This window comes from Sinohyriopsis cumingii, chromosome 17 (assembly GCF_028554795.1).
Source record: "Sinohyriopsis cumingii isolate HCF-2022 chromosome 17, ASM2855479v2, whole genome shotgun sequence".
In the NCBI taxonomy this organism is placed as follows: domain Eukaryota; kingdom Metazoa; phylum Mollusca; class Bivalvia; order Unionida; family Unionidae; genus Sinohyriopsis; species Sinohyriopsis cumingii.
In genome coordinates, this window is record NC_142977.1 from 118603157 (window position 1) to 118630976 (window position 27820).

The 27820-nt window shown below is 36.5% G+C and overlaps 1 protein-coding gene across 2 annotated transcripts in view; it reads left to right on the forward strand.

The window, feature by feature from the left end:
- Positions 1-27820, forward strand: part of LOC149779740 (G protein-coupled receptor kinase 3-like) — a 345786-nt gene that overhangs the window by 137301 nt on the left and 180665 nt on the right. For both annotated transcript variants that reach the window (XM_089940600.1, XM_089940601.1), the window contains exon 5: positions 17076-17162. In XM_089940600.1, coding sequence (XP_089796726.1) covers positions 17076-17162 — 87 coding nt within the window. The remainder of the gene's footprint in view (positions 1-17075; positions 17163-27820) is intronic.

The window sequence follows — 27820 nt, forward strand, 5'->3', positions numbered from 1 at the left end:
AATTATCTAAAGCTTTGAGCCATTTTTCAACCATAATAAACAAGAACCATTTTACATGAAACAATATGGGCAAATGCCTGATTTTCTCTCATACAACAGATTGTGTTTATCAAGTAAAATTACACTGGACAACAAATTTTTACAAAAGTCATGTTACTGAAATAAAATTAGTCAATTCTTATCAATTTTTATGTGCTGAACACGAATATGACAGTCAAATTGCAAAATTGGCTCTAGTTTTTTTGTAATCTGCAAGAAATTAATGTTTACATAACGAAATGCATTCCAATAGTAAAAGGTCAACTGTAATAGCCTACCTATAAAAAATCAAGTCATTGACTACATCTTAGATTTCTTCGCCTGTCTCTTGTACAGCTGTTCGGGAGCATCTCTGAGGAGTGTCCAGCAGTAGTCAGCCAGCATTGTAGTGGACCATTTTCCCTGGTATCTTTGTTCCATTGTTGCGATATCTTGATGAAAACGTTCGCCGTGTTCATCACTAACAATACCACAGTTGCTAGGAAAGAAATCCAAATGGGAATGAAGGAAGTGAATCTTTAGAGACATATTGCAGCCAAGTTTCTTATACTTCATCAACATGTCTTCTACTAGTTCCTTATAGTTTTCTGCCCTAACATTTCCGAGGAAGTTTGTAGAAACTAGGCGAAAAGCATTCCATGCTTGTTTCGCGTCACCTTCCAGCAAGTTGTTGAACCGGTCATCTTTGAAAAGCTCTCGAATCTGAGGACCCACAAAAACTCCCTCTTTAATCTTTGCTTCGCTGAGTCGAGGGAATTTTTCATGCAGGTATCGGAATGCTGGCAAAGTCCGGTCAATGGCTTTCACGAAGTTCTTCATCAATCCTAGTTTGATGTGAAGGGGTGGTAGCAAGATTTTCTGAGCCTCAACCAGAGCTGGGTGTTGGATATTCTTCTCTCCAATGGCTACATTCTGCCTGTGAGTCCATTCCTTCCTCATGTAGTGCATTTCCCTTGCTCGGCTATCCCACTCGCATAAGAAACACATGTATTTTGTATATCCTTGCTGCAGTCCCATTAAAAGGGCAACTACCTTCAAATCACCACAGAGGTGCCAGCTGTACTTGTTATACTCAATGGAATTCAGTAGCTGCCTTAAGTTATCGTATGTCTCTTTCATGTGGACAGCATACGCTACTGGAATAGATGGAAGAATGTTTCCATTGTGCAAAAGCACAGCCTTGAGACTCAGTTTCGAAGAGTCCACAAATAGTCTCCATTCTTGTGGGTCATGAGTGATTTTTAAAGCATTCATGAGGCCCTCAATATCGGAACAGAATATCAGATTACTTTCCTTTCTGAAGAAAGGCTCCAATTGCTGGTGGCGCTTTTGATATGCAGTAATTGTGACATCTTCTTCTAGAAGATTCCATTGTTGGAGTCTTGATCCTAGCAATTCTGCCTTGTTCTTTGATAAGTCCAAATCACAAATCAGGTCATTTAGTTCTTCCTGTGTTATTCTGTGTGGGGTTGATGATGCACCACAGTGAAAATCTGGATCACTGCATGCTGATGGACCAGGAGAAGAACAGGTCGACTCACCTTTGTCTTCGTCAGATGAATCAAGAGAATATTCTGCTGGAGGTTCTGGAATAGGAAGTCCCTCACCATGTGGAACTGGTCTCAATGCAGACGGAATGTTTGGGTAGACTATTCTCGACTTCTTTCGCTTCGTTATTCCGCCGGAAAGAGGAGGAACCAAGCAGAAGTAACAGTCATTTAGGTGGTTGCTTGGCTCTCTCCACACCATTGGGACTGCAAACGGCATTGATGACCTTTTGCAATTCAACCACTGTGAAAGCTGTGTTGTACATGTAGCACAGCATATATGCGGAGCCCAAGGCTTGTCTTGGTCACCAACCTTGCATCCGAAGTAAAGATGATATGCCTTCTTCACTTGAGAATTGATACTTTTCTTCTGGTTGGCAAATGTCACTTCCCCACAAATATAGCAAAAATTGTCCACGGTATTAACACACTTTCGAGGCATTACTGTTCTTTATTGTACGCAAATGGATAAAATAATAAGTTTTATGTAACAGTAGCTTGAACTGTCTCGCACAACGTCTAAAATATTTTAAATGCTGAACCTATCTGATTGGGCTTTATATAGTACACTGCTTACGTCAGCTTCAGCAGCCGCCTGGCATTAGTATAATAGGCCTACACATGTATAGTACACTGCTGACGTCAACTTACTTCAGCAGCCGCATGGCATTAGTATTGCATTGCATCAGAAAATGATGCAATCAACTGTGGATGATGTGAGCATGATGGTATTATGCAATGTTACATCATTATTCCGGATGTTGCTGCAGTCCTACTGGAGAAATTTACACAGTGAAACATAGAAAATGAGGTATATGAATATCTTCAAAACGAGAGCCAATACAAATTTTTCACGGTTATATTCGTGTTCGGCACACCAAAATACTACAGATTAGGGCCTTTTCAAGTCAGTAATGATTTCACTGTTGACCAGTGTTATTAGGGAGTCATGAAAATATAAGACAGGAAGGATTGAGATGGGCCTAGAATTATTTATTTCATCATGAGTACCAGATTTATGAAAAGGTTTCACTAGAGTCTTCTTACATTTGTCTGGAAATGTTTTTAAGCTAAAATTACATATGCTGTCAGGTGTTGCGGACCGTAATATTCTTGGTCCTGTTAGGTCTGCACCTGTGGACTTTTTGTTACTTCTAAATGTTGCAGATATATTTCAGTACTTTGTTATGAAAGATATTTCTTAGAAAGTACTGACAGTTGATGATTATTAATTTGGGGAGTCCTCAAATATATTTCGGAAATCTTGAGTGAAAAAGCAAAAATGGCATACTGACACACCACCATCCAAAATGATGATTACAGTTTTCATATATGTGTACAGAAAGTACCAAAATGATGATTACAGTTTTCATATGTGTGTACAGAAAGTACCAAAATGATGATTACAGTTTTCATATGTGTGTACAGAAAGTACCAAAATGATGATTACAGTTTTCATATGTGCGTACAGAAAATGATGTAAAGTATAGAATGATTGGTTCTTTGGTGTCTCTGTTATTACATGATCACAATACCAGCTGGATATTTTCTGATGTTACCAATTTATTGGTACCTCATAAAGATGGGAAAAATATACCATGCGAATCAACCATTGTCATAAAACACGTTTCACATTTTGTCATACTTATACTTGCTTTTATACTTGGTTCTGCTGCCAACAACAGTAGAGGAATTTATGTTGTATACAATAATTATGAAAAATAAATTCAAGTGAAGGAGTTTCCAATCTTTACAGGAGTTATGTTGTTTATTGATGTTGCAAGTCAGCACTGTGGTAGTGATGTAATTCCATTCCAGTATTGTCAAGTTGGTCACCAACTTAATCCACACACAGTAACAACAACTGTAATTCAGAGTTTACATGTAAAGTAATTAGTTACAGACATTTACAGGCATATAAAAAGTTTAGTTTTACTGGCTTGGCACGAGTTGGTATCACCAACTTAGTTTGACTTACAGATCACATGATTTACAGTAAGCTAAAAATAACAAGCAGCAGAAATTAAAACAAGATTGTCCCACATTAAACGAACATTAGGTTATTAAGTTGTTTTGAAGAAGAAATAGCACAAATGGCTTACAAATTAAATATCTCCATTATCAAAAGAAATATGTCAGTAATCAATTACATATGTCACAACTCGAGGATTTTCTAGCCTGTTTGTAACTGATTTAGTGTCAACACTGTCATATGCAACTGAAACATGTAATTGTTGTCCATTGGGTCCGTTTACTCTATCCGCCTTCAAATGAATATATTTGTCAGCTTGTATTTGATTTTGTGCACTGAAACCACACTCAGCTGGTATGCTGGTTTCTAGAATAGCATCTCCAATAACTGCAAGCACGGGATTTTTTATTGTTACTTACAACTTACCAATGCGTTATATCTGTACTATATATAATTACTTACAACTTAGCTATAAATTACATATATACAATATATAATTACTTAAAACTTACCTGTAAATTATATATGTACTACTTATAATAACTTAGAACTTGCATATAAATGATATATTATTGCATATTGTATGCAAAATTATATGTAAATTATAAGCATCAAGGTGACGAAGCCAGAATAGTCTGAGATTGATGTCTCGCATGAAGAATCAAAGTTCTGCTGGTCATATCCCTTAGGGTCATTTTCATCTACTGAAATTTATTTTTCACTTCTGCTTGATTAAGTACTTCAGATTTTTAAAAGCACTACCTGAAGATTCTCCTTTCATCATTGTTGATATCGATCACTAACTGGCTGTGTGTGACTAATTGCAGGTGCACAAGACAACAAAAATGAAAGTACTTGTATATAGTTGTTATAAGACTAGTCCACCCACAAACAGCAAAGACCCAGATCTGCCATGCAGTTTGTTTGGAGTAATCAGTAGAACAAACAACATAGACCCTGATCTGCAGACACATTATGCTATTGGCAGATCAGAATCTTTGTTTGTGCAGTTAGACTTGACTTATTAGTCAATATATATGGTACTCATCTTTCTGCTTCTTTCAGTTTGTGTTTAGGGGCCCCGAGTGGCCGAGTGGTCTAAAGCGCTCTTCATTACGGATCACTGCCATCTCACCTCTGTCTGCATGGGTTTGAGTCTCGGATTCAGCCATTGTGGGTATGTGAGAAAGCTTGCCAGTAGCTTCTCATGGGTCGGTGGTTCTTTCTGGGGTTTTCCCGGGTTCTTCCTCCACCATTAATACTGGCCGCCATGTATAGCCTATCATGTGCTGAAAAATGGCGTTAAACCCCACAACAACAACAACAACAACAACAATAAAAGTTTGTGTTTAATGATCTGTAATAATGACACATCAGTAAAAAAAAAATAAAGTTTTAAAAACAATATTAATGATGAACCTACGTCAGTTCCCAGTATGAGTGCTGACTGGCAACCTGTGGGATGGGAGCCCAGAAATAGTACTTGTCTTATGCCTACTGTCCAATTGAGGAAGGCCCAGATGGACTGATGGCCAGCAAATGGTTATACAGTATCCACTTTAACTTTTTACACATGTCTTTGCGACCACTTAATTGATAAAGCTTTTGGTCTGTCACCTTTCCTCATTTGTCAGAAGAACATGTCAGCAATTTATTGCTGCACAAATCTTTAAAATTTGTGGAAAATTGGAGTGTTCAAGTGAAAATTGTAAATTCATGTTAATACATTTGTAATCTCAACCTTAAACCATCCCTCCCAAAACACAATAAGAACCTCCCAAGGATAGTGATGTAAACTCTTCTACACATCGTTAATCAGTGAATAGAAGAGACCATTATCTTTGCAGGGTCCATGCTGGACAATGTTGTATGATGAATTGACTTCTCTCCCCTACAAGAATGGGGCAGGGTGGTGTGAAAATGGGGAACAGTGCGTGTAGAGATCAAAATTAAGAATGTTCAAAACAGTTACTTTTACTAAACCATTTGAGCCAGATAATAGCAAAATTTAAAGAAATACTCATGAAACTTTATAAAAATATAAAACTTTTTCCATCTTAATTTAGAAAAATTCTTATATTACCTATTATTTACAAAAGATATTGACTTTGAAATTGTTTGCTTCTGAAATGGGAGACAGAAATTGCAATCATTTGGATCAAAATTGAGCTGTTTGAGAAAACAGATCAGATGGGTGCTGACATTTGAAATTCCCTATCCACCTTGCTTTAGTATCCTGTCAGAAAACATAGATCAGATGGGTTATGACATTTGAAATTCCCCATCCACCTTGCTTTAGTATCCTGTCAGAAAGCACAGATCAGATGGGTGGTGATATTTGAAATTCCCCATCCACCTTGGTTTAGTATCCTGTGAGAAAACAGATATGAGATGGGTGGTGATATTTGAAATTCCCCATCCACCTTGGTTTAGTATCCTGTGAGAAAACAGATATGAGATGGGTGGTGATATTTGAAATTCCCCATCCACCTTGGTTTAGTATCCTGTGAGAAAACAGATATGAGATGGGCATGATATTTGAAATACCCCATCCACCTTGGTTTAGTATCCTGTGAGAAAACAGATATGAGATGGGTGGTGATATTTGAAATTCCCCATCCACCTTGGTTTAGTATCCTGTGAGAAAACAGATATGAGATGGGTGGTGATATTTGAAATACCCCATCCACCTTGGTTTAGTATCCTGTGAGAAAACAGATATGAGATAGGTGGTGATATTTGAAATTCCCCATCCACCTTGGTTTAGTATCCTGTCAGTTTAAGCATTGCATTTTGTGTGTGCAAGGGTTGTCATGAATTAATAGCTGTATGATGATATTTTTCACTTTCAGCAGTATGAAAGCTGTAGTATGATTGGTGAAACAAAAGGTCAACAGAGCATGACCTTGTATCAGTGCCTGTCAGCAGTATGAAAGCTGTAGTATATTGGTGAAACAAAAGGTCAACAGAGCATGACCTTGTATCAGTGCCTTTCAGATCTTCTTATTGACAAGTTGTGCTCAATGTGAATCAGATTAATACTGATGTCTAAGCCCTTTTCATCAAACATTTACAGGATGAAATATGGATTGAACTAGCTTACCTCTACTATCAATTAATCTTTAACCTCCATGGAGTAATCGTTTGCTTCTGATGCAAGATTCATGTGTAAATCTTTCAGCCCAGACAGACATAATCATTAAATTGTCATAACAGTTGATCAAAAAATGTATGATAATACTACTTTAATATCAGCAATACCTTGTGCTGTTGCATTGCTTATTTTTCTGGGAGAGAAATTATCCTCATCCATATAGAATTCATCCTCACGTAGGATGACTTTCTGGAAGATTCCTGAAGCCTGCCCAAAGACCTGGCATGTGCCCAGTAATCATTATCTCTTTCTGGACATCAGCAGTTTTTATGGTTAGACAATTTATGTGCTATGAAAAATTGCTTTCACTTTGTGATTATCAGTACAGATTGGGTATTTTTATTATTTACAGTGTTGCACTTTGTCCCATTCTCTCCAAATCTGAAGAGCACACATCATTTTAGAGGTACAAATGAAAATAATTGTTTGAACATTAACTTGAACTTTGTGGTCTGCAATGTATTATCATACTGCACTTACGTTATTGCAATAAAAGTTTTATGACATGCCTAAGCAACTCATGCAAACATTATCTGGTTAACTTGAAATAAGCTGCACCATGGAATTTTACCTTCCAGTGTTGTGTATACAGTATTGTTTTGTTTGTTGGCTTTTCTCCATGAATATATGTTAGGTATATCTGTATTTTGTACATGACCTTTGTGCAAAATCAAGTTAATGGTCTACCTGACCAGTGACATTTATTTTGTAAACAAAAAATAGAGAGCTAATATTTCTCTGTGAGTATAGATTAAATAATCAGATGATTATCAGTGGAACTAAATGTATTTACTTCTATCTGAATGTGGGATATTTGTTTTTCATTTGGAAATTCCTAAACTTGTTGACAACTTTGAATGTTTTAGAGAGGAGACTGACCTACATCCTGGCACTATTATTGGCATCTTGGTTTTTATATAATGTTGTTTACTTAACACATTAACCCCTGGCGACGAGTTAACATGGCAGGAGGTAGTAGCCTACTGCCAAGCTCTGTAGCGTCATGATCATGGTATTATAGAAAGGTAAACAGATGTAGCTCTACAGTGATACCAATAAATCGTGAATTTCTAGTTGCACTACAAAATACAGAGGGAAAAACCTCATTTTTTGGACTGGATTTTCTACCCAAAATTTGTCCATGTTTGGAATTTGATTTTATTTCCGGATTTTATACTTTTTGGTCTCAGATCTAAGGCAAACTGGTATGAACTGCAAACAGACAGATGAACCTTTGCAAAAAGTAGGATAAGATGGGCATTTGGAATAAAGAGTGGTCTCAGAACAAAAATAAAAATAGCTCCATTTAGCAACTTTTACCAATCTGCTCATGTGCAAGCCAAATAGCGAATGAAAAATGATGTTTCTAACACAACCAGGCAGTATAATATTGGAAGATCACCTGGAAGTTGGTGTTTTAGGATTTATTCAGAAATAGCTTTCAAAATGTGTTTCCTATTCAAATTTCAGACGAAAACGACACAAACCTTCAGGGGTTAATGTGTAATGGCCATTTTCAATTTCGGTTTTTCTTAACCTGACCTTTAATTCCCCAACCTTTTGTTTGTCTTTGCCAGTTAAGTTCATTTAATTATTTTGTTTCTGATCTTTGGTTGGTATTAAACACCTGATACCCATCATTCTGGTTTTGGCATCACTTGCCCTTAATTTGCTCCATTACTCAGATAATGACATATTTTTGACATCTTTTTGATTAAATGTTCAGCTGTTGTTGTTGTGGGCTTCATGCCATTTATCAGCACATGATAGGTTATATATGGTGGCCAGTGTGACTGGTAGAGGAAGAACCTGGAAAAACTGCAGGAAGAACTGCCTAGCCACAGGAAGTTACTGGCAGGCTTTTTAACATACCCACATAAGCCAAGCCTGAGACTCAAACCCATGCAGCAGAGTTGAGATGGCAGTTATTGGTAAAGATAAATGCTTTAAATCACTCAGGTACCTGGGGCCTCTAAGTTGTTGCTTTCATTCATATTAAATAGAGATTCACTAGGCAGGTGAAGTACTAGTGTTTATTTTGCATTTTTTCTAGTTTCCATGCAAATTCATATAGATTGTTTTTTGGTTATACAAGATTTGTTCTTGTTTTCAGAGTCTTTCTTTAAAGCAGTGTTTTAGAAAGCCCCCTTGGATTAGCATCCCACCTGCATGACATTGTATTTGTGTAAGGACATATGGCTGTCCTTTTTATTCTCCATGGTTGGACAAGGTCTGTGACCTTGCTGAACACACATGCAATTAAACAGAGAGGAAAAGGCATCCTCTTCAAAAAGAAAATCTCCAGTGCTGTCTCCACAGTTGATCTCTTTGCTTCCCATTCACCCATGTTAAGGAGCTTTTTTTTTGAAAGGTTGGCCAGGGGTTTCCTAGGCAGCTTTAAGTTTCACACTCTTGCTTGACCCCTCTAATTTCCCACTCTGGATGCTGGGTCATCACAAAGTTTTCTTTAGGAACCTGTGCCTGCCTCCCAGAGAAAGAGCTGGAAGCCTTAGAGTTAAACATTTGGGCAGTGGTAACAAAAGCCTTGCATACTTTTTTATCAGCTGTCTTCTTCATTTACTGAAGGAGGACACTCACTAGTTGTCCATCTTCACGTACTAAAATCAGTGGCCAAGATATTTTGACATGCTTGTCCATCTTCAAACCAGTGAAACTTCATTGGAGATGCTGCATTGGATACTGAAGCACAGTAGAAACCTTCTTTCATAATGAAGGCTTTTCTTCGTAGGATCCATAGTAGTTGTAATAACCCCAAAAATGACCCATGATGATGCAGACGTGTGGTAGTGGACACACCTAAATGGAAACTAATTTGATTATAAATCACTCCCTAGTGTTTGTTCTGCCTTCCACTTACACCTGCCCCTCATCATAAAACCCCTCAATAGACTGAAACCCTCATAAAAAGTTATGGTAATGGATGCATTCACTATAAAAACCTGTCCATATAATGAAGCTTCTCATTAAGAAGGTATGATAATGGATTCCCTCATTATAAAACATGTCAGTATACTGATGCACATTAAGAAGGTATGGTAATGGATTCCCTCATTATAACATGTCAGCATACTGATGCTCATTGAGAAGGTATGGTAATGGATTCCCTCATTATAAAACCTCTTATGCTGATGCACATTAAGAAGGTATGGTAATGGATTCCTTCATTATAACATGTCAGCATACTGATGCTCATTGAGAAGGTATGGTAATGGATTCCCTCATTATAAAACCTCTTATGCTGATGCACATTAAGAAGGTATGGTAATGGATTCCCTCATTATAACATGTCAGCATACTGATGCTCATTGAGAAGGTATGGTAATGGATTCCCACATTATAAAACCTCTAATTATACTGATGCTCATTAAGAAGGTATTGTGATCGATGCCTTCATTATAAAACATGTCAGCATACTAATGCTTAACATAAAGAAGGTATGGTAAAATTTTCTCACAAAACCTCCTTCAGTAAAAATTCTTCATTCTGATGCAGCCCATAATGACAGTATGGTTATGGATTCCATGTTGTTTTTATGCACTGTTATGAAATGGTTTTGTAGCTTCATATCTCAGGATAAGACTTTCCTTTTGTAATGCGGTTCTCTTTTGTCTTCCATGAACATTATACAGAAGTTATGCTGTTGTGGGGACAGGATATTTTGAAAAATATATTTGCGCCTTGTGTATTATGTTTTAACAAGTATCACGAGAATATTGTATGGGCACTCATCATGTTTTCAACAATATCCATCAGACATATCTTGTCATCTTTTGATCTATTAGAGACATTAGTGGCCTGGAAGAGCCAGACACAAATTCATTAAATTTTCCATTTGTTCTTGCAGCCTGCTCTCAAATTTAGTTAACAATTTGGTAGTAATTTTGTAGGCAATAAAATACATTATTTCTTGGAAAATCAATATTACGATGAATAAGATGCAATTTGGGCTTGCTCAGTTAACACCTTCAGGTGAAATTGCAGAACTCGTCTTTGAGACATAACTTTTGCACAGAACTGATTTTCTTGATCCCCATGAAAGTACTGATTGAGCCATTAAGAAAGATTTATAAAACAGTATAAATGTTGTTCAGAACTTTTTGGATCTAACTTTGTAATGAAGATTTGCAGTTAGACTGCTTCTACTCTTCCTTTTGTATGCCAGTGGCATTAAAATGTCTGAGAGCATGTATCTAATCTGGCCTGTAGATCATACACTGCCATTAAAATGGCTGAGAGCATGTATCTAATCTGGCCTGTAGATCATACACTGCCATTAAATGGCTGGAGGCATGTACCTAATCTGGCCTGTAGATCATACACTGCCATTAAATGGCTGGAGGCATGTACCTAATCTGGCCTGTAGATCATACACTGCCATTAAATGGCTGGAGGCATGTACCTAATCTGGCCTGTAGATCATACACTACCATTAAATTGCTTGAGGCATGTACCTAATCTGACTGTAGATAATACACTGCCATTAAATGTCTGGGATCATGTACCTAATCTGACCTGTAGATAATACACGGCCATTAAATGGCTGGGAACATGTACCTAATCTGACCTGTAGATCATACACTGCCATTAAAATGTCTGTGAGCATGTACCTAATATGACCTGTAGATAATACACTGCCATTAAATGTCTGGGAGCATGTACCTAATCTGACCTGTAGATAATACACTGCCATTAGATGGCTGGGAACAAGTACACAATCTGACCTGTAGATCATTCAATGCCATTCAGGGGCTGGGAGCATGTACCTAATCTGACCTGTAGATAATACACTGCCATGAAAATGTCTGTGAGCATGTACCTAATATGACCTGTAGATAATACACTGTCATTAAAAGGCTGGAGGCATGTACTTAATCTGGCCTGTAGATCATACACTGTCATTAAAACGTCTGTGAGTATGTACCTAATGTGGTCTGTAGATCATTCAATGCCATTCAGGGGCTGGGAGCATGTACCTAATCTGACCTGTAGATAATACACTGCCATTAAATGGCTGGAGGCATGTACCTATCTGGCCTGTAGATCATACACTGTCAATAAAATGTCTGGGAGTATGTACCTAATCTGGCCTGTAGATCATTCACTGCCATTCATTGGCTGGGAGCATGTACCTAATCTGGCCTGTAGATCATACACAGCCATTAAAATGTCTGGAGGCATGTACCTAATCTGGCCTGTAGAACACACACTGCTTCTGTTAAAATGGTTGGGAGCATGTATGTAATCTGGCATGTAGATGATAAAGTCTTTGATAAAAGTCCTAGAATTTGAAGGATAACATTAAAAATTATAATATTATAAAAAGCCTGAGAAGTCCTTTAATTTGTTCAGAAACTTGAATTTTGCCAAAAACCCTTTGAATTAATCAGAGGAAATACAAAATATTTAAATCAATGAAGTATAACTTTTTGAAAGTCAAGATATTTGCTAATGACACATAAAAAATAATAAATGAATAAAATGGGACTAAATTGGTTAGAGCAAATGATGCAACACTAGTAGTTGCCAAATGGAGTAGCATCCATTTTCTTTGTGGCACACTAATCACATCTGCAAATAGATGACTGGATTTTGAAAACCTTTTGATTGGTCAGTGCTTGTATAATAGCCAGTTGTCATTTGACTCATGTGATGTGTCAATCAAGGCAATGAGGGTGAATCTAGCACTGCAGCTGTTAATGTACAAAACTGTTCTGTAGGCACATGAGCTACCACAATACAGTAAAAACTGCTATGAGTGACCACCTGTCATTTCTGACCATAATCGTAATGCACGAATCGATGTTATTATATACATGCTCTGTTATGAGTGACCACCTGCTAAACACCACCAGTGACAGCGATGTCTTGGCAAAAGATGCATTTCGACACTGCTATGAACAACCGCATCGCAAAAACGAGAATAAACTCCAGCAACCTTTATTTAATCCCTGTAAGAATGACAGCTCATATTGTTCTGAATAATTGATATGCAGCAGGGATGGATGTATCAGATTGTATATGGTGTATCATGAATTGTATTGATATGCAGCAGGGATGGATGTATCATATTGTATACTATATATCATGAATTGTATTGATATGCAGCAGGGATGGATGTATCAGATTGTATACTGTGTATTATGAATTGTATTGATATGCAGCAGGAATGGATATATCAGATTGTATATGGTGTATCATGAATTGTATTGATATGCAGCAGGGATGGATGTATCAGATTGTATACTGTGTATCATGAATTGTATTGATATGCAGCCGGGATGGATGTATCAGATTGTATACTGTGTATCATGAATTGTATTGATTTGCAGCAGGGATGGATGTATCATATTGTGTAGTGTGTATCATGAATTGTATTGATATGCAGCCGGGATGGATGTATCAGATTGTATACTGTGTATCATGAATTGTATTGATATGCAGCCGGGATGGATGTATCAGATTATATACTGTGTATCATGAATTGTATTGATATGCAGCAGGGATGGATGTATCATATTGTGTACTGTGTATCATGAATTGTATTGATATGCAGCTGGGATGGATGTATCAAATTATATACTGTGTATCATGAATTGTATTGATATGCAGCCGGGATGGATGTATCAGATTATATACTGTGTATCATGAATTGTATTGATATGCAGCAGGGATGGATGTATCAGATCATCCCTAGTCTCTGCTTCAAGCTACCGGGTACATTCCCCAAAGTGGCCTATTATACCACCTCAGATAGATATTTCTACCAGAGCCTTGGCCTGCCTTCCAATCAAAATGATCAAAGTTCTTGAACAGAAAAAGTGGTTGTCCCCATTTGGATATGATTATCTCATAGATTCTGCTAGAGCCTTGGCCTGCCTTCCAAAGTGATTGATGCTCTTGAACAGAAATCCTGTCTGTTACCATAGCTTCTCATGCTGCTTTGTTCAGTACAGAAATCCTGGCTGTCATCATAGCTTCTCATGCTGCTTTGTTCAGTACAGAAATCCTGGCTGTCATCATAGCTTCTCATGCTGCTTTGTTCAGTACAGAAATCCTTGCTGTTACCATAGCTTCTCATGCTGCTTTGTTCAGTACAGAAATCCTGGCTGTCATCATAGCTTCTCATGCTGCTTTGTTCAGTACAGAAATCCTGGCTGTTACCATAGCATCTCATGCTGCTTTGTTCAGTACAGAAAACTGACCAAACTCCAATGCATGTTGGAAGCAGGCATTAAAACATGTTCTTTATATATCAATGGCTTTATCTGCCAAACTTCTGCACATCCGGTGTGATGTTGTGTTGGACAACTTGAAGATCTTACTCATCCATAGTAAAGACCCGCTCAGGGCTGCTCATTTGTAAGCAGAGACCGTCTTTGGGGGACTCATTCCTGGCAGGTTGGCTTCCCAAGATCTGAAGGATCATGTCCTTTACAATATTTTGGGGCTGCTTGTAAAATTCTTTAAATAGATGCAGCACCTGTCCAGTCCACAACCTGATCAATGAGGAAATCTTGCTAATTTGGGAATTGTAAGTTTACTACAATCTGGAACTCATGTCCTCCTAAGGAACTGTATCTGTGAAAATAAGTCTTTTATTCACTAAGTACTCATTTTGCTTGGATCTGTTGCTATCTCTGATCACATATGTGAACAATGAGGCCAAGTTAAAGTAGTTTAATTAGGTTATTTACATAATAATATTTATAAGTGTTCGATTGATCAATTGAAATGAGTTGACACATGACCATGACTTACACGGGTAGGATTTGTATGCATTTGAACTTTTCTCTTATACATCTATCATGAATTCCCCTGCACTTTGTCCGATACTTAACATATGGGAGCAGTATGTGTGGGACAGGTGATAATCACTTAAAGAACAAAGAGGAATAGCAGAAAATACACAAATAATATTACATTTATGGACATATAACACTAATAATGCACACACTAACGCATTCCCTTAACACGTAATGATAAAAAAAATGTTAAATGAAGTAAGATTACTAGAAACTGATTCAAGTCCTATTATTTAGTTCTATGATTACATAATATTAGGAACTCGCCAAACTAAATTTTCCCACTTGTATCCTGATCCAAGTATCACTCGACAGTTTGGCTCAATAAATTTGATGATGGTTATAATGGGATCTTATTTTGTTATAAATTAAAGAAAGAGTCTAGGAAAGATGATAAATAACACAGACATTATTAGACAATGTAGCAGCTGTGTACAGTATTCTTTGGCCTCTACAGTTTCATTATGTTTGAATTTGTATTAGCAAGCTAGATTATATTTGGGGGAACACTTCTGACAAAAATATTTATACATTATTGCACTTACAAACAAGAGTATGCCGATTCTTTCTAGTTAATGTTGAAAACATCCGAAATGCAATGAATGGTATTAAAAGGTTAACACAAATATTTTAATGGCTAAATGTATGAACAAAGTTTCAAACAATATGGCCCTCTCTATGTATTTCTGGGTAACTACTGTATTAGGCTTATAAATCAGTCCCACACCTGTAATGATATTGACTGAAGGTTTAGGGACTGATATCGACAATTCAGTAAAAGTTGCAGTTATTTGCAGACAGTTTGTCTATGCATATTGGTTTACATTTTAAACACTTACCGTTATACTGTTGATTGAAGGGTTCTTTTGGTGATATGTACATAATGTGAATGGATCAAATCTTATGTTTGATGACTTGTAAATCCATGTGGAATAACACAACCCTCTGTCCTGTGGCCATTTCAAATTTCGCGCTAGATATGGCTATTACCAAACACTGGTAAATTGCACATTTTAAAAAACAAGTGACATCAGACCAACAAATTGTCCATTAGTACCAATGCAGATTATGGGGTTGATTTATTGGACTACACTTGCTTAGCAGTTGAATTCAGCTGCAAACATGATAGTCCCTAATAAACCCTTGCATTTAGTTCCAACAGATCAGCATCTATGTTATTTGCTCTCCTGATAGCATTGCGTAGACCCAGATCTGCTGGTACATTGTGTTCTTGTTTGTTCTCCTGATTTCTCCTAATAATCTGCATAGACTCACATCTTTGGGCACATTATTTTCTAACAATGCTGGTTTATGCAGATTGCAGTTGGACTTGACTTACATTGCAGCATTCCCAACACAAGATAAATTTCAGCTAACGATCTTTCCATTCCAAACACAGGTAAAGAAAACTCTCTAAGAAAAGTTTTCACTACTTGGGGCCATTAATTTAGAACTGAATCCCAGAGAAGATTTGGGAGTGTGCCTTTTAATCTTATTTAGTGGATGAAATGTGGAAACGGTTAGATTTGACAAAGACATTGCAACTTCTGAGTACTAGTTCTACCATACATTTTGATGTCTTATTTCTTTGATACTGTACTTAGCTTATATGATTTAAAACATTTATTTAGTTTTTAAGATGTAAAATGTTTTCTGTTTCTCAATTCCTTGGTTAAATTTAGCTTATTGTTCCTCACTTTCCCCCACTATGAAGAATCGATGTTATGCGTGCAACTCTCTTCTGTATATGTAAATATGCAGTTTAACAGAGGGCCACTTGTGCCTCTTCTTGTTCATTCTAATTACTGTTGTTGTTGTTGTTTTGGGGCTTAACGCCATTTTTCAGCACACGATAGGCTATACATGGCGGCCAGTATTAATGGTGGAGGAAGAACCCGGGAAAACCCCGGAAAGAACCACCGACCATTCTAATTACTGCTAATTATCCTAATATATAATTCCATATATTGTCAAAATTATGTGCATGCAAGAATTTGAACTTTTTATTCATCATTCTTATTCCAGTAATTTACCCATGTTTATTGATGATTTTGTACTAGTGGCATACTGGGTCAAAAAAGGATTGGGTGGTGGTGGTGGTTAGTTGGTGGTGGTGGTGGATAAAAATCAGTTCTTTCCATCATCTGACAAATAGAATCTTTCATTTGTGCTCATTTTAAATGATGTTTATGAAGTCAGTCTAATAACTTAAATATTTTGATCACCAAGGCTGTTACAACTAGACATTGACATTGTTAAACTTATTTACCATATGTACATCCTTATAATTTGATTCCAACTGCAAACTGGACAGATCTAGATTTGCCAGTGCATATTGTACTGGCAGTTCTGGGTCTGTGCAGTTTGTTATGAGTAATCAGTAGAACAAACAACATATACCCTGATCTGCAGGTGTATTATACTACGGCAGATCAGGATCTTTGTTGTTTGCAGTTTGACTTACAAGAGAGTACATATGATAAATTAGCAATTTATTACAAATGAGTATAATTCATTCTGGGTATACCTTCTATTTTCAGACTTATTCCAAGGCAGCAGTGGAACATGTACAGGAAGCCCTCACAATAGCACAAAAAACAAAGATTTTGGAAGGAAATATTTTTGAGGTGGGTGTTTATATTAAATCAGTGGCAGTCCTAAGATTTTGTCAGAATTCATCAGGACTCCCTGTGCACAAAGCATGGTTTGTTTATTACATATCCTTGAGAAATACTTATAAGAATAACTTGTCATTGTTGAGCCCATGTTATTCGAAGTGTGACATTGCAGTTACTTTTCTGGTGTTGACTTTGTTGATGTTGTCAACGGTTTCGATTTTTAGGGTTAAATTTGTCATGCATATTCTAAGCCATTTGATGGATTCTCTTCATACTTGGCTTGAATCATTTTGAAGCTAATGCAATTTATTTTACAACATGCCAATTCCTTTTACTTTAGGTCAAGGTCATGGTCATAAAAAAATTTGCATAAGATTTTGTTTGAATTTCTTTTCGCTTTGGTTATAGACTAGAAGAGCATTTGATATGGCTTGTTGTCTGTTATCAGTCTGTTAGCAGAAGTTTGTTTTTGCTACTTTTCTGAATTACATTGCCATGAAACTGTACACACTCATTCAATCCAAGACCTAGTTGGTTCTAAATTAAAAACAGCTCAGACAACTAATATGGCCACCACAAAATCTTGCTATCATAACTTCTTCTGATCGGAATATCATATGAACATAAGGGTTGATCTCTGGTAATGGCTACTATGTGGACATGTTGAAAGTCCTTTTATGTACCTCTTGGATAGATGGTCTGATCAGGACAGGTTATACTTGATTTACATCATAGATGGTCTGGTCAGAACAGGTTATGCTTGATTTACATCATAGATGGTCTGGTCAGGACAGGTTATGCTTGATTTACATCATAGATGGTCTGGTCAGGACAGGTTATGCTTGATGTACGTCATAGATGGTCTGGTCAGGACAGGTTATGCTTGATGTACGTCATAGATGGTCTGGTCAGGACAGGTTATGCTTGATGTACATCATAGATGGTCTGGTCAGGACAGGTTATGCTTGATGTACGTCATAGATGGTCTGGTCAGGACAGGTTATGCTTGATGTACATCATAGATGGTCTGGTCAGGACAGGTTATGCTTGATGTACGTCATAGATGGTCTGGTCAGGACAGGTTATGCTTGATGTACGTCATAGATGGTCTGGTCAGGACAGGTTATGCTTGATGTATGTCATAGATGGTCTGGTCAGGACAGGTTATGCTTGATGTACGTCATAGATGGTCTGGTCAGGACAGGTTATGCTTGATTTACATCATAGATGGTCTGGTCAGGACAGGTTATGCTTGATGTACGTCATAGATGGTCTGGTCAGGACAAGTTATGCTTGATTTACATCATAGATGGTCTGGTCAGGACAGGTTATGCTTGATGTACGTCATAGATGGTCTGGTCAGGACAAGTTATGCTTGATGTACGTCATAGATGGTCTGGTCAGGACAGGTTATGCTTGATTTACGTCATAGATGGTCTGGTCAAGACAGGTTATGCTTGATGTACGTCATAGATGGTCTGGTCAGGACAGGTTATGCTTGATGTACATCATAGATGGTCTGGTCAGGACAGGTTATACTTGATTTACATCATAGATGGTCTGGTCAGGACAGGTTATGCTTGATGTACGTCATAGATGGTCTGGTCAGGACAAGTTATGCTTGATGTACATCATAGATGGTCTGGTCAGGACAGGTTATGCTTCATTTACATCATAGATGCATTCCTGAGATTATGGCATAAATTGAAAGTAGTTGTGCTTGGTGAGCTGTGAGATGTGTGTGCATGCACATACTTTGAGATGTGCACAAGTCACTGCATAAAAAGAGCACAGTGGCACAAATTGAATGTTATTTCTTCATTATAAATGGCATTAAAATGAAAGGATGTAAATCAAATTGGCATAAACTTAGCATCCCCTGTATGCTGTTGTCAGAAGAAGACTTCTTTCTCATCATGTTGACTTGGTCAGAAATGAACATGGTTCTGGTATGGCTGTAGTGGTGGCCATATTGACAAAATCATACTAATACTAATCTTCATTGATAGATTGTCATATCACTGTAGGGTTTTCACCAAGACTACTACATATAATGTGTAATTTGACCTTGAACTGACATCTTAATATGTCTTCATTGGTGGCTGTATAGAAATTCTTAGCATTATGTCCATAATGGATGGTCATATTGAAATGGGTTTTTATTAAAATTAGATTTCCTATGCTTTCCAGTTATTCCTAAATAAAAATAGTGCCCCAGTCTCAACCAATATGGTCATCGTAGTTACCATCCTGAAAAATCACTCCTATGTGGATCACCTTATCAGGATGAGGTTTTCACTACAAGACTTCTTGTGATGTCTTCTTGGTTCTAAATTAAATTGGTGCTATTTAATGGTGGTCTACTGAAAATCTTGTTATTGCTGTTCCCCTTGTTCTTTGGTCAGATTGACATGAGGTTTTAACTAAAACTTTTTCACTGTATGCTGTTGGTCCTCAAGAAATTTGTTGCCAGGGTAATCTCCCAAACTTTGAAAAATTGTGTAAGAGCTGCTTATGTGAAATGGATGGCCATACCAACATTTTAGAGAAAAATCCTCTTACCTTCTTGCAATATATAATTTTTTTTAAATATTTAAAAAATGTTATCATACTTCTAAAATGGCTGCCATGGTGGCCATTTTGAAAGTCTTTATATGGCTCTTTGTCCTGCATGGATAGTCTTACTGGCATGTTTTTATTTTAATTACTAAAATGTTATTAGATATGACATTATATGGCTAGCTGGTTCTGAATGCCAGCATGGCATCATTGTGGGCCATTTTGAAAATCCTGTCACTTTTTCTGCACATGAGTGATGGCATTGACATCGAGTTTTCACTTAGCAATTATTTAATTGGTTCTGAGTGAAAAGGGTGTGGATCTGATCACCACGTCCACATTTCAGTGACTTTTGACCAGACTTTGTGTTAGTTGCATCCAGTTAACAAGTTGATTGGCAACGCTCTAACATTCATTTTAAGGTCAGTGTCATGAATCATCCTTTTAGATGCACTGTTTGTAACCATGTCTAACACAGAAAAATGCTAAATCAAGTTTGAGGATATATCTGATGAACACTTTGAATAATTCCATTAAATATTTCTTTTTCCCAAACAATTTTAATTAATAGGTTTAACCAAATTTAGCACATGGGTTTATCTTGACATTGTCTGAGAAAGGTTGAATGATTTTCTGTTCATGATATCAGGTTTAAGGTGAATAACAGTGGAAAGAATTAACACACTTTAAAAGTTACTAATGATGATATTTTTGTTAACAAATTTCTTAAGATGGAATTTATCATGGATAAGATGGAATTTATCATGGATAAGATGGAATTTATCATGGATACCAGAGATGGCATCAATACTCAGAAGTTAAAAAGAAGAAATGGTCATATATTAGATTCCTGGAAATCCTTGTTGGTCATTGGAGCATCAGGGATTGAGGGAACCCTTGTAATTTACTAATATTTCCTAAACCTCTTTATGGAGTTCGTTATACTGGGCATAAACGATTGGAAAGTTAAGACAATTTATTCTTTGGTATGCCCACTTGACCTCTTGGAATCAAAATCATTTTCAGAAAATTTGCTTTATGCTTTGGATACAGTATTTTCATTTACTTATATTTTCAAAAGACCTTGATGGATGAATTATTTTGAAGGTAAGTCCCATTTTTAGCTGACTGGGGAACTCTTGCTCTCCATTTTTTCTTTAGTCAAGGACATTCATTGGGCTACAGGCATGCAGCTGGTTTACAGTTGTGTCTTGGGAATACATAACTACCCTACCACAATTAGGCCAGTCTGACCTCTTTTTCATGCCCCAGTCTGCACACTAAGCATTTTATTCACCCTCATTCTTGGGCATTGTTATATGTTGAGTCCGTCAAATATGTTTGCAAAATCATCTTACTGAATACAAGAACCTCTTAATCAAAGTAGGTCACCATGACATAAATTTCCTGTTTAAGCAATGTTCGTTTTTTTCTGTAGGGACAGTTCCCCATGCAGATTTCACTGCTGTATCATACAAACATTAGTGGTAGGACATTTTGTATGAGGAACTCATTTATTATTTTGCAGATTTTTAATGTTTCAGTTTATTGCTACCCATCTTATTTTACATAAATATATGTCTTCATAGGAAACATTCCACTATAAAAATTAATCAGACTCCGTGCAAGTAGCCACAGTTTTATTGTAAATCAAACTATATATAGCATCAAAAAATATTTAAAGCATTGTAATTTATAAATTATTTTGTGGTCCTAGTTTTATGATATTACAGACAAGTAAAACAAAATGATGTCACTTTATCCTAATAACATGATCAAAGCAGATGTAATACAGAACCTTTTTGATAGTGAGGGATGTTTGAATGAAATTATTGGCATAGATGTAATACAGAACCCTTTTGATAGTGAGGGATGTTTGAATGAAATTATTGACAAACCATAATTGTCTTTGTTTCATGAAAAAGACAATAAATCCACACAGCCATCCTCCCACTCCTAGCTTGACTTCCTGGGCAAGATGGGACAAGACGCCTTTGTTATGGAGCCATAAAGACACATGCTATTCAGTTTTAACTTTGTTTCTCAGCAGAGATGCCGCAACAGATTGGGATGACAGATTTGGTCTTTTTCGGTACCAGAAGTAAGCTACTTTTCAATTTGGGAAGACAGATTTGGTCTTTTTCGGTACCAGAAGTAAGCTACTTTTCAATTTGGGATGACAGATTTGGTCTTTTTCGGTACCAGAAGTAAGCTACTTTTCAATTTGGGATGACAGATTTGGTCTTTTTCGGTACCAGAAGTAAGCTACTTTTCAGTTTGGGATGACAGATTTGGTCTTTTTCGGTACCAGAAGTAAGCTACTTTTCAGTTTGGGATGACAGATTTGGTCTTTTTCGGTACCAGAAGTAAGCTACTTTTCAATTTGGGAAGACAGATTTGGTCTTTTTCGGTACCAGAAGTAAGCTACTTTTCAATTTGGGAAGACAGATTTGGTCTTTTTAGGTACCAGAAGTAAGCTACTTATCAATTTGGGATGACAGATTTGGTCTTTTTTGGTACCAGAAGTAAGCTACCTTTCAATTTGGGATGACAGATTTGGTCTTTTTCAGTACCATAAGTAAGCTACTTTTCAATTTGGGATGACAGATTTGGTCTTTTTCGGTACCAGAAGTAAGCTACTTTTCAATTTGGGAAGACAGATTTGATCTTTTTAGGTACCAGAAGTAAGCTACTTTTCAATTTGGGAAGACAGATTTGGTCTTTTTCGGTACCATAAGTAAGCTACTTTTCAATTTGAGATGACAGATTTGGTCTTTTTCGGTACCAGAAGTAAGCTACTTTTCAATTTGGGATGACAGATTTGGTCTTTTTCAGTACCAGAAGTAAGCTACTTTTCAATTTGGGATGACAGATTTGGTCTTTTTAGGTACCAGAAGTAAGCTACTTTTCAATTTGGGAAGACAGATTTGGTCTTTTTAGGTACCAGAAGTAAGCTACTTTTCAATTTGGGAAGACAGATTTGGTCTTTTTCGGTACTAAAAAGAAGAAAAATGGAGATATGTCTTGTCCATGAATCTACTAATTAGCATTCACCAACAATGCAGAGGTTTTTCTCATTTGTCTGGGTTATGCAGGTATTTTTATTGAAATACCAACAATGCAGAGATGTGTCTTAGTTGTCTGGGTTATGCAGGTGTTTATATTGAAATACCAACAATGCAGAGGTTTTTCTCAGTTGTCTGGGTTATGCTGGTATTTACATGGGAATACCAACAATGTAGAGGTGTATCTTAGTTGCCTGGGTTATTCAGATATTTAAATTGGAAGGTGTCTTTTTTCAGACAAATCCTATAGACTAAGCATCCATCAACCTAAATTGGAAGGTGTCTTTTTTCAAGCAAATCCTATAGACTAAATAAACATCCATCAACCTAAAAACTGCATAATTTCTGTCACATCATTACAACCAACCATGCATGTGAATATGAAACAATTTCATTGACTAGTATTTTTCCACAAAAAAAATTCCATTAAGTAGATTTACACTTGCACATGTGAATCTGAACAACATGACTATCATACCTTACATCAGCAACACCATCATACCTTACATCAGCGACACCATCATACCTTACATCAGCAACACCATTATACCTTACATCAGCTACACCATCATACCTTACATCAGCAAAACCATCATACCTTACATCAGCTACACCATCATACCTTACATCAGCAACACCATCTTACCTTACATCAGGAACACCATCATACCTTACATCAGCAACACCATCTTACCTTACATCAGGAACACCATCATACCTTACATCAGCAATGCCATCTTACCTTACATCAGGAACACCATCTTAACTTACATCAGGAACACCATCATTATGTACATCAGCAACACAATTATAACTTACATCAGGAACATCATCATTATGTACATCAGGAACACCATCATTATGTACATCGGCAACACAATTAAAACTTACATCAGGAACACCATCATTACATACATCAGGAACACCATCATTATGTACATCAGCAACACCATCTTAACTTACATCAGCAACACATTCATACCTTACATCAGCAACACCATCTTAACTTACATCAGCAACACCATCATACCTTACATCAGCAACACCATCTTAACTTACATCAGCAACACCATCTTAACTTACATCAGGAACACCATCATTATGTACATCAGGAACACCATCATAAATTACATCAGCAACAAAATCTTAATTTACATCAGCAACACCATCTTAACTTAGATCAGGAACACCATCATTATGTACATCAGTAACACCATCATACCTTACATCAGCAACACCATCATTACATACATCAGGAACACCATCATAAATTACATCAGGAACACCATCATACCTAACATCAGGAACACCATCATACCTTACATCAGCAATACCATCATACCTTACATCAGGAACACCATCTTAACTTACATCAGGAACACCATCATAAATTACATCAGGAACACCATCATTACATACATCAGGAACACAATCATACCTTACATCAGGAACACCATAATAACTTACATCAGGAACACCATCTTAACTTACATCAGCAACACCATAACTTATATCAGCAACACCATCCTAACTTACATCAGCAGCACCATCTTAACTTACATCAGCAACACCATCTTAACTTACATCAGCAACACCATCTTAACTTATATCAGCAACACCATCTTAACTTACATCAGCAATACCATCTTACCTTACATAAGGAACACCATCATTACATACATCAGCAACACCATCTTAACTTACATCAGCAACACCATCTGAACTTACATCAGCAACACCATCTTAACTTACAGCAGCAATACCATCTTAACTTACATCAGCAATACCATCTTACTTTACATCAGTAACACCATCATTACATACATCAGGAACACCATCATAAATTACATCAAGAACACCATCATACCTTACATCAGCAACACCATCTTAACTTAATCAGCAGCACCATCATTACATACATCAGGAACACCATCATGCCTTACATCAGGAACACCATCATACCTTACATCAGCAACACCATCATACCTTACATCAGCAACACCATCATACCTTACATCAGCAACACCATCATAACTCACATCAGGAACACAATGATAACTTACATCAGGAACACCATAATAACTTGTATCAGGAACACTATCATTATGTACATCAGGAACACCATGATACCTTACATCAGCAACACCATCATACCTTACATCAGCAACACCATCATAACTTACATCAGGAACACCATAAGAACTTACATCAGGAACACCATCATTATGTACATCAGGAATACCATCATACCTTACATCAGCAACACCATTGTAATGTACATCAGGAACACCATCATACCTTACATCAGGAACACCATCATTATGTACATCAGGAATACCATCATACCATACATCAGCAACACCATTATAATGTACATCAGGAACACCATCATACCTTACATCAGGAACGCCATCATTACATACATCAGGAACACCATCATACCTTACATCAGGAACACCATCATTACATACATCAGGAACACCATCATTATATACATCAATAACATGATCTTGTTAGATCAGCAACACCTGGTAGCCAGGCTAAGAGAGATAACATGTCACAGTTAATCATGGTATGTTGTATAAAAGGTTTGTATTAGCTATGGAAGGAGTATTATCAGGTTGTTATGCATTTACTGACAGTAGGCAGTTGACAGGAAGGCATTTACTGACAAGTAGGCATTTACTGACAAGTAGGCATTTACTGACTAGTGGGAATTTACTGACAGTTATGCATCTGACAGTAGGCATTTACTGACAAGTATGCAGCTGACTGTAGACATTTACAGAAAAGTAGGCAGCTGACAAGTTGGCATTTACTAACAAGTAGGCAGCTGACAAGTTGGTATTTACTGAAAAAGGCATCTGACAAGTTGGTATTTACTGACAAGTAGGCAGCTGACACATAGGTATTTACTGACAAGTAGGCATCTGACAAGAAGGCAGCTGAATTATGTAAACAAGTTCAGCAAGTCATTAGTTGTTTAAACTTTGTTGGTTACACCACACAAATGTATATCTTGTAGTATCTCCCTTGCCAGTAATGGTTGGAAATAAATGTATGAAGTAGGCAAGCTGTGTGAGATAAATGTATGAAGTAGGCAAGCTGTGTGAGATAAATGTATGAAGTAGGTGAGCTTTTTGAGATAAATGTATGAAGTAGGCAAGCTGTGTGAGATAAATGTATGAGGTAGGTGAGCTTTATGAGAAACCATATATGTGTATTAATTTGATTGTTGAAAGCTAGGACAGATTTACATTCATCAGCGTCTCATCAACCTCACATACGAGCTTAATTTAAAACCAGAATTATTTACCTTGGGAATTCTCCATCCACTGAAGACTATCAGGTTTGTGTATTCATACTGATGAAGGAAAATAATGTTGCTTCTTTTAATAGGGTTGCGACTCTGCAGCCAGAACAATAAAAATAAATTTCCATATCAATTGTATTTTGATTGTTTTCTAAGTAAGGTAATATTCCCAGTGTGAGCAAATTTAAGCAGAATTATTTTAATGGCCCCCCAGACAAGCACCGTTAATTGTTGCCAAGTCTGAAATCTTCTTCACAAGAATTCTTCCATGTTGTGTGTATTTTTAAAAGACTTTTGGTGTATTCTACTTAATAACAGACATAATTTCCAAGACTTATTTATGGAAATTTAAAAAAAAAGAAGCATGCGTTCCCGTAAAGTTTTTACTTATAAAATGCACACGTTTTTTAAATGTAATTAGCAAGAATTGGGGATTTCTGAATATACAATTTCATGGCACTCTCAGCCCACCCCACTCTCTAATTTGTAGATTATAATTCATAGTAAAATATTGCCATATTTCCCTGTACTCTTGAAGAATAAGTAGAGCACCTTCTGTAACCTAAATGTAAAGAGACTTTAAAAATAATTCCTTTCATTTAGTTTAGATAATTTGTGCTTTAATGAAAATTTTCAATTTTTCTGAATATTTTTTCTAGAAAACAATCACATTGATTGTCAGTGTATTTGCTCTACAGAAGGTGGTCTAGGTAAACTGTGTTGCATAACATCCTTGTTTGCCAAGAAAGAACATCTTTATGATGACGTTTGTTTTCTTGCCAAGAAAGAACACGGATGATGATGTTTCATTGTTCTTGCCAGAAAGAAAGAACACTTTGTTGATGATGTTTCAGTGTTTTCTTGCCAAGAAAGAACACTGATGATGAAGTTTCATTGTTATTGTCAGAAAGAAAGAACACTTTTTTTGATGATGTTTCAGTGTTTTCTTACCAAGAAAGAACACTGATGATGATGTTTCATTGTTCTTGCCAGAAAGAAAAAACACTTTTTTGATGATGTTTCAGTGTTTTCTTGCCAGAAAGAACACTTTTATGATGTTAGTTTTTCTTGCCTGAAGGAAGACTTTTATGATGTTTAAATGTTTTATTGCCAGAAAGAACACTTTTATAATGTTACAGTGTTTTCTTGCCAGAAAGAACACTTTTTTTGATGTTACAATGTTTTCTTGCCAGAAAGAACACTTATAATGTTGCAGTGTTTTCTTGCCAGAAAGAACACTTTTTTGATGTTACAATGTTTTCTTGCCAGAAAGAACACTTTTATGAAGTTTAAGTGTTTTCTTGCCAAAAGGAACACTTTTATGAAGTCTAAGTGTTTTCTTGCCAAAAAAAATCAATTTTATGATGTCACAATGTTTTCTTGCCAGAAATACATTTTTATTATGTTATAATATTTTCATGCAAAGAATGAACATTGTTATTATAATGTTTGAGTGTTTTCTTGCCAAGAAAAAATACTTCTATGATGATCTTACAAAACATTCTTGCTATACCACAAGCCATACTTTACTATGCTTTTATTAGCTTTGAGTTAAATATTGACATAATCATTTAAAGCCCAACAAGTCCTCACTACAGACTTATATACCAATATGATCCAAATTATAATAATGTGTGCAAATTGCTGATTGAAGTTAGTTCTAATACCAATATTGTTTCATAACGTAAGGAGTGTCTTGGACAACAGAACATGTTACTGAAATAATATAC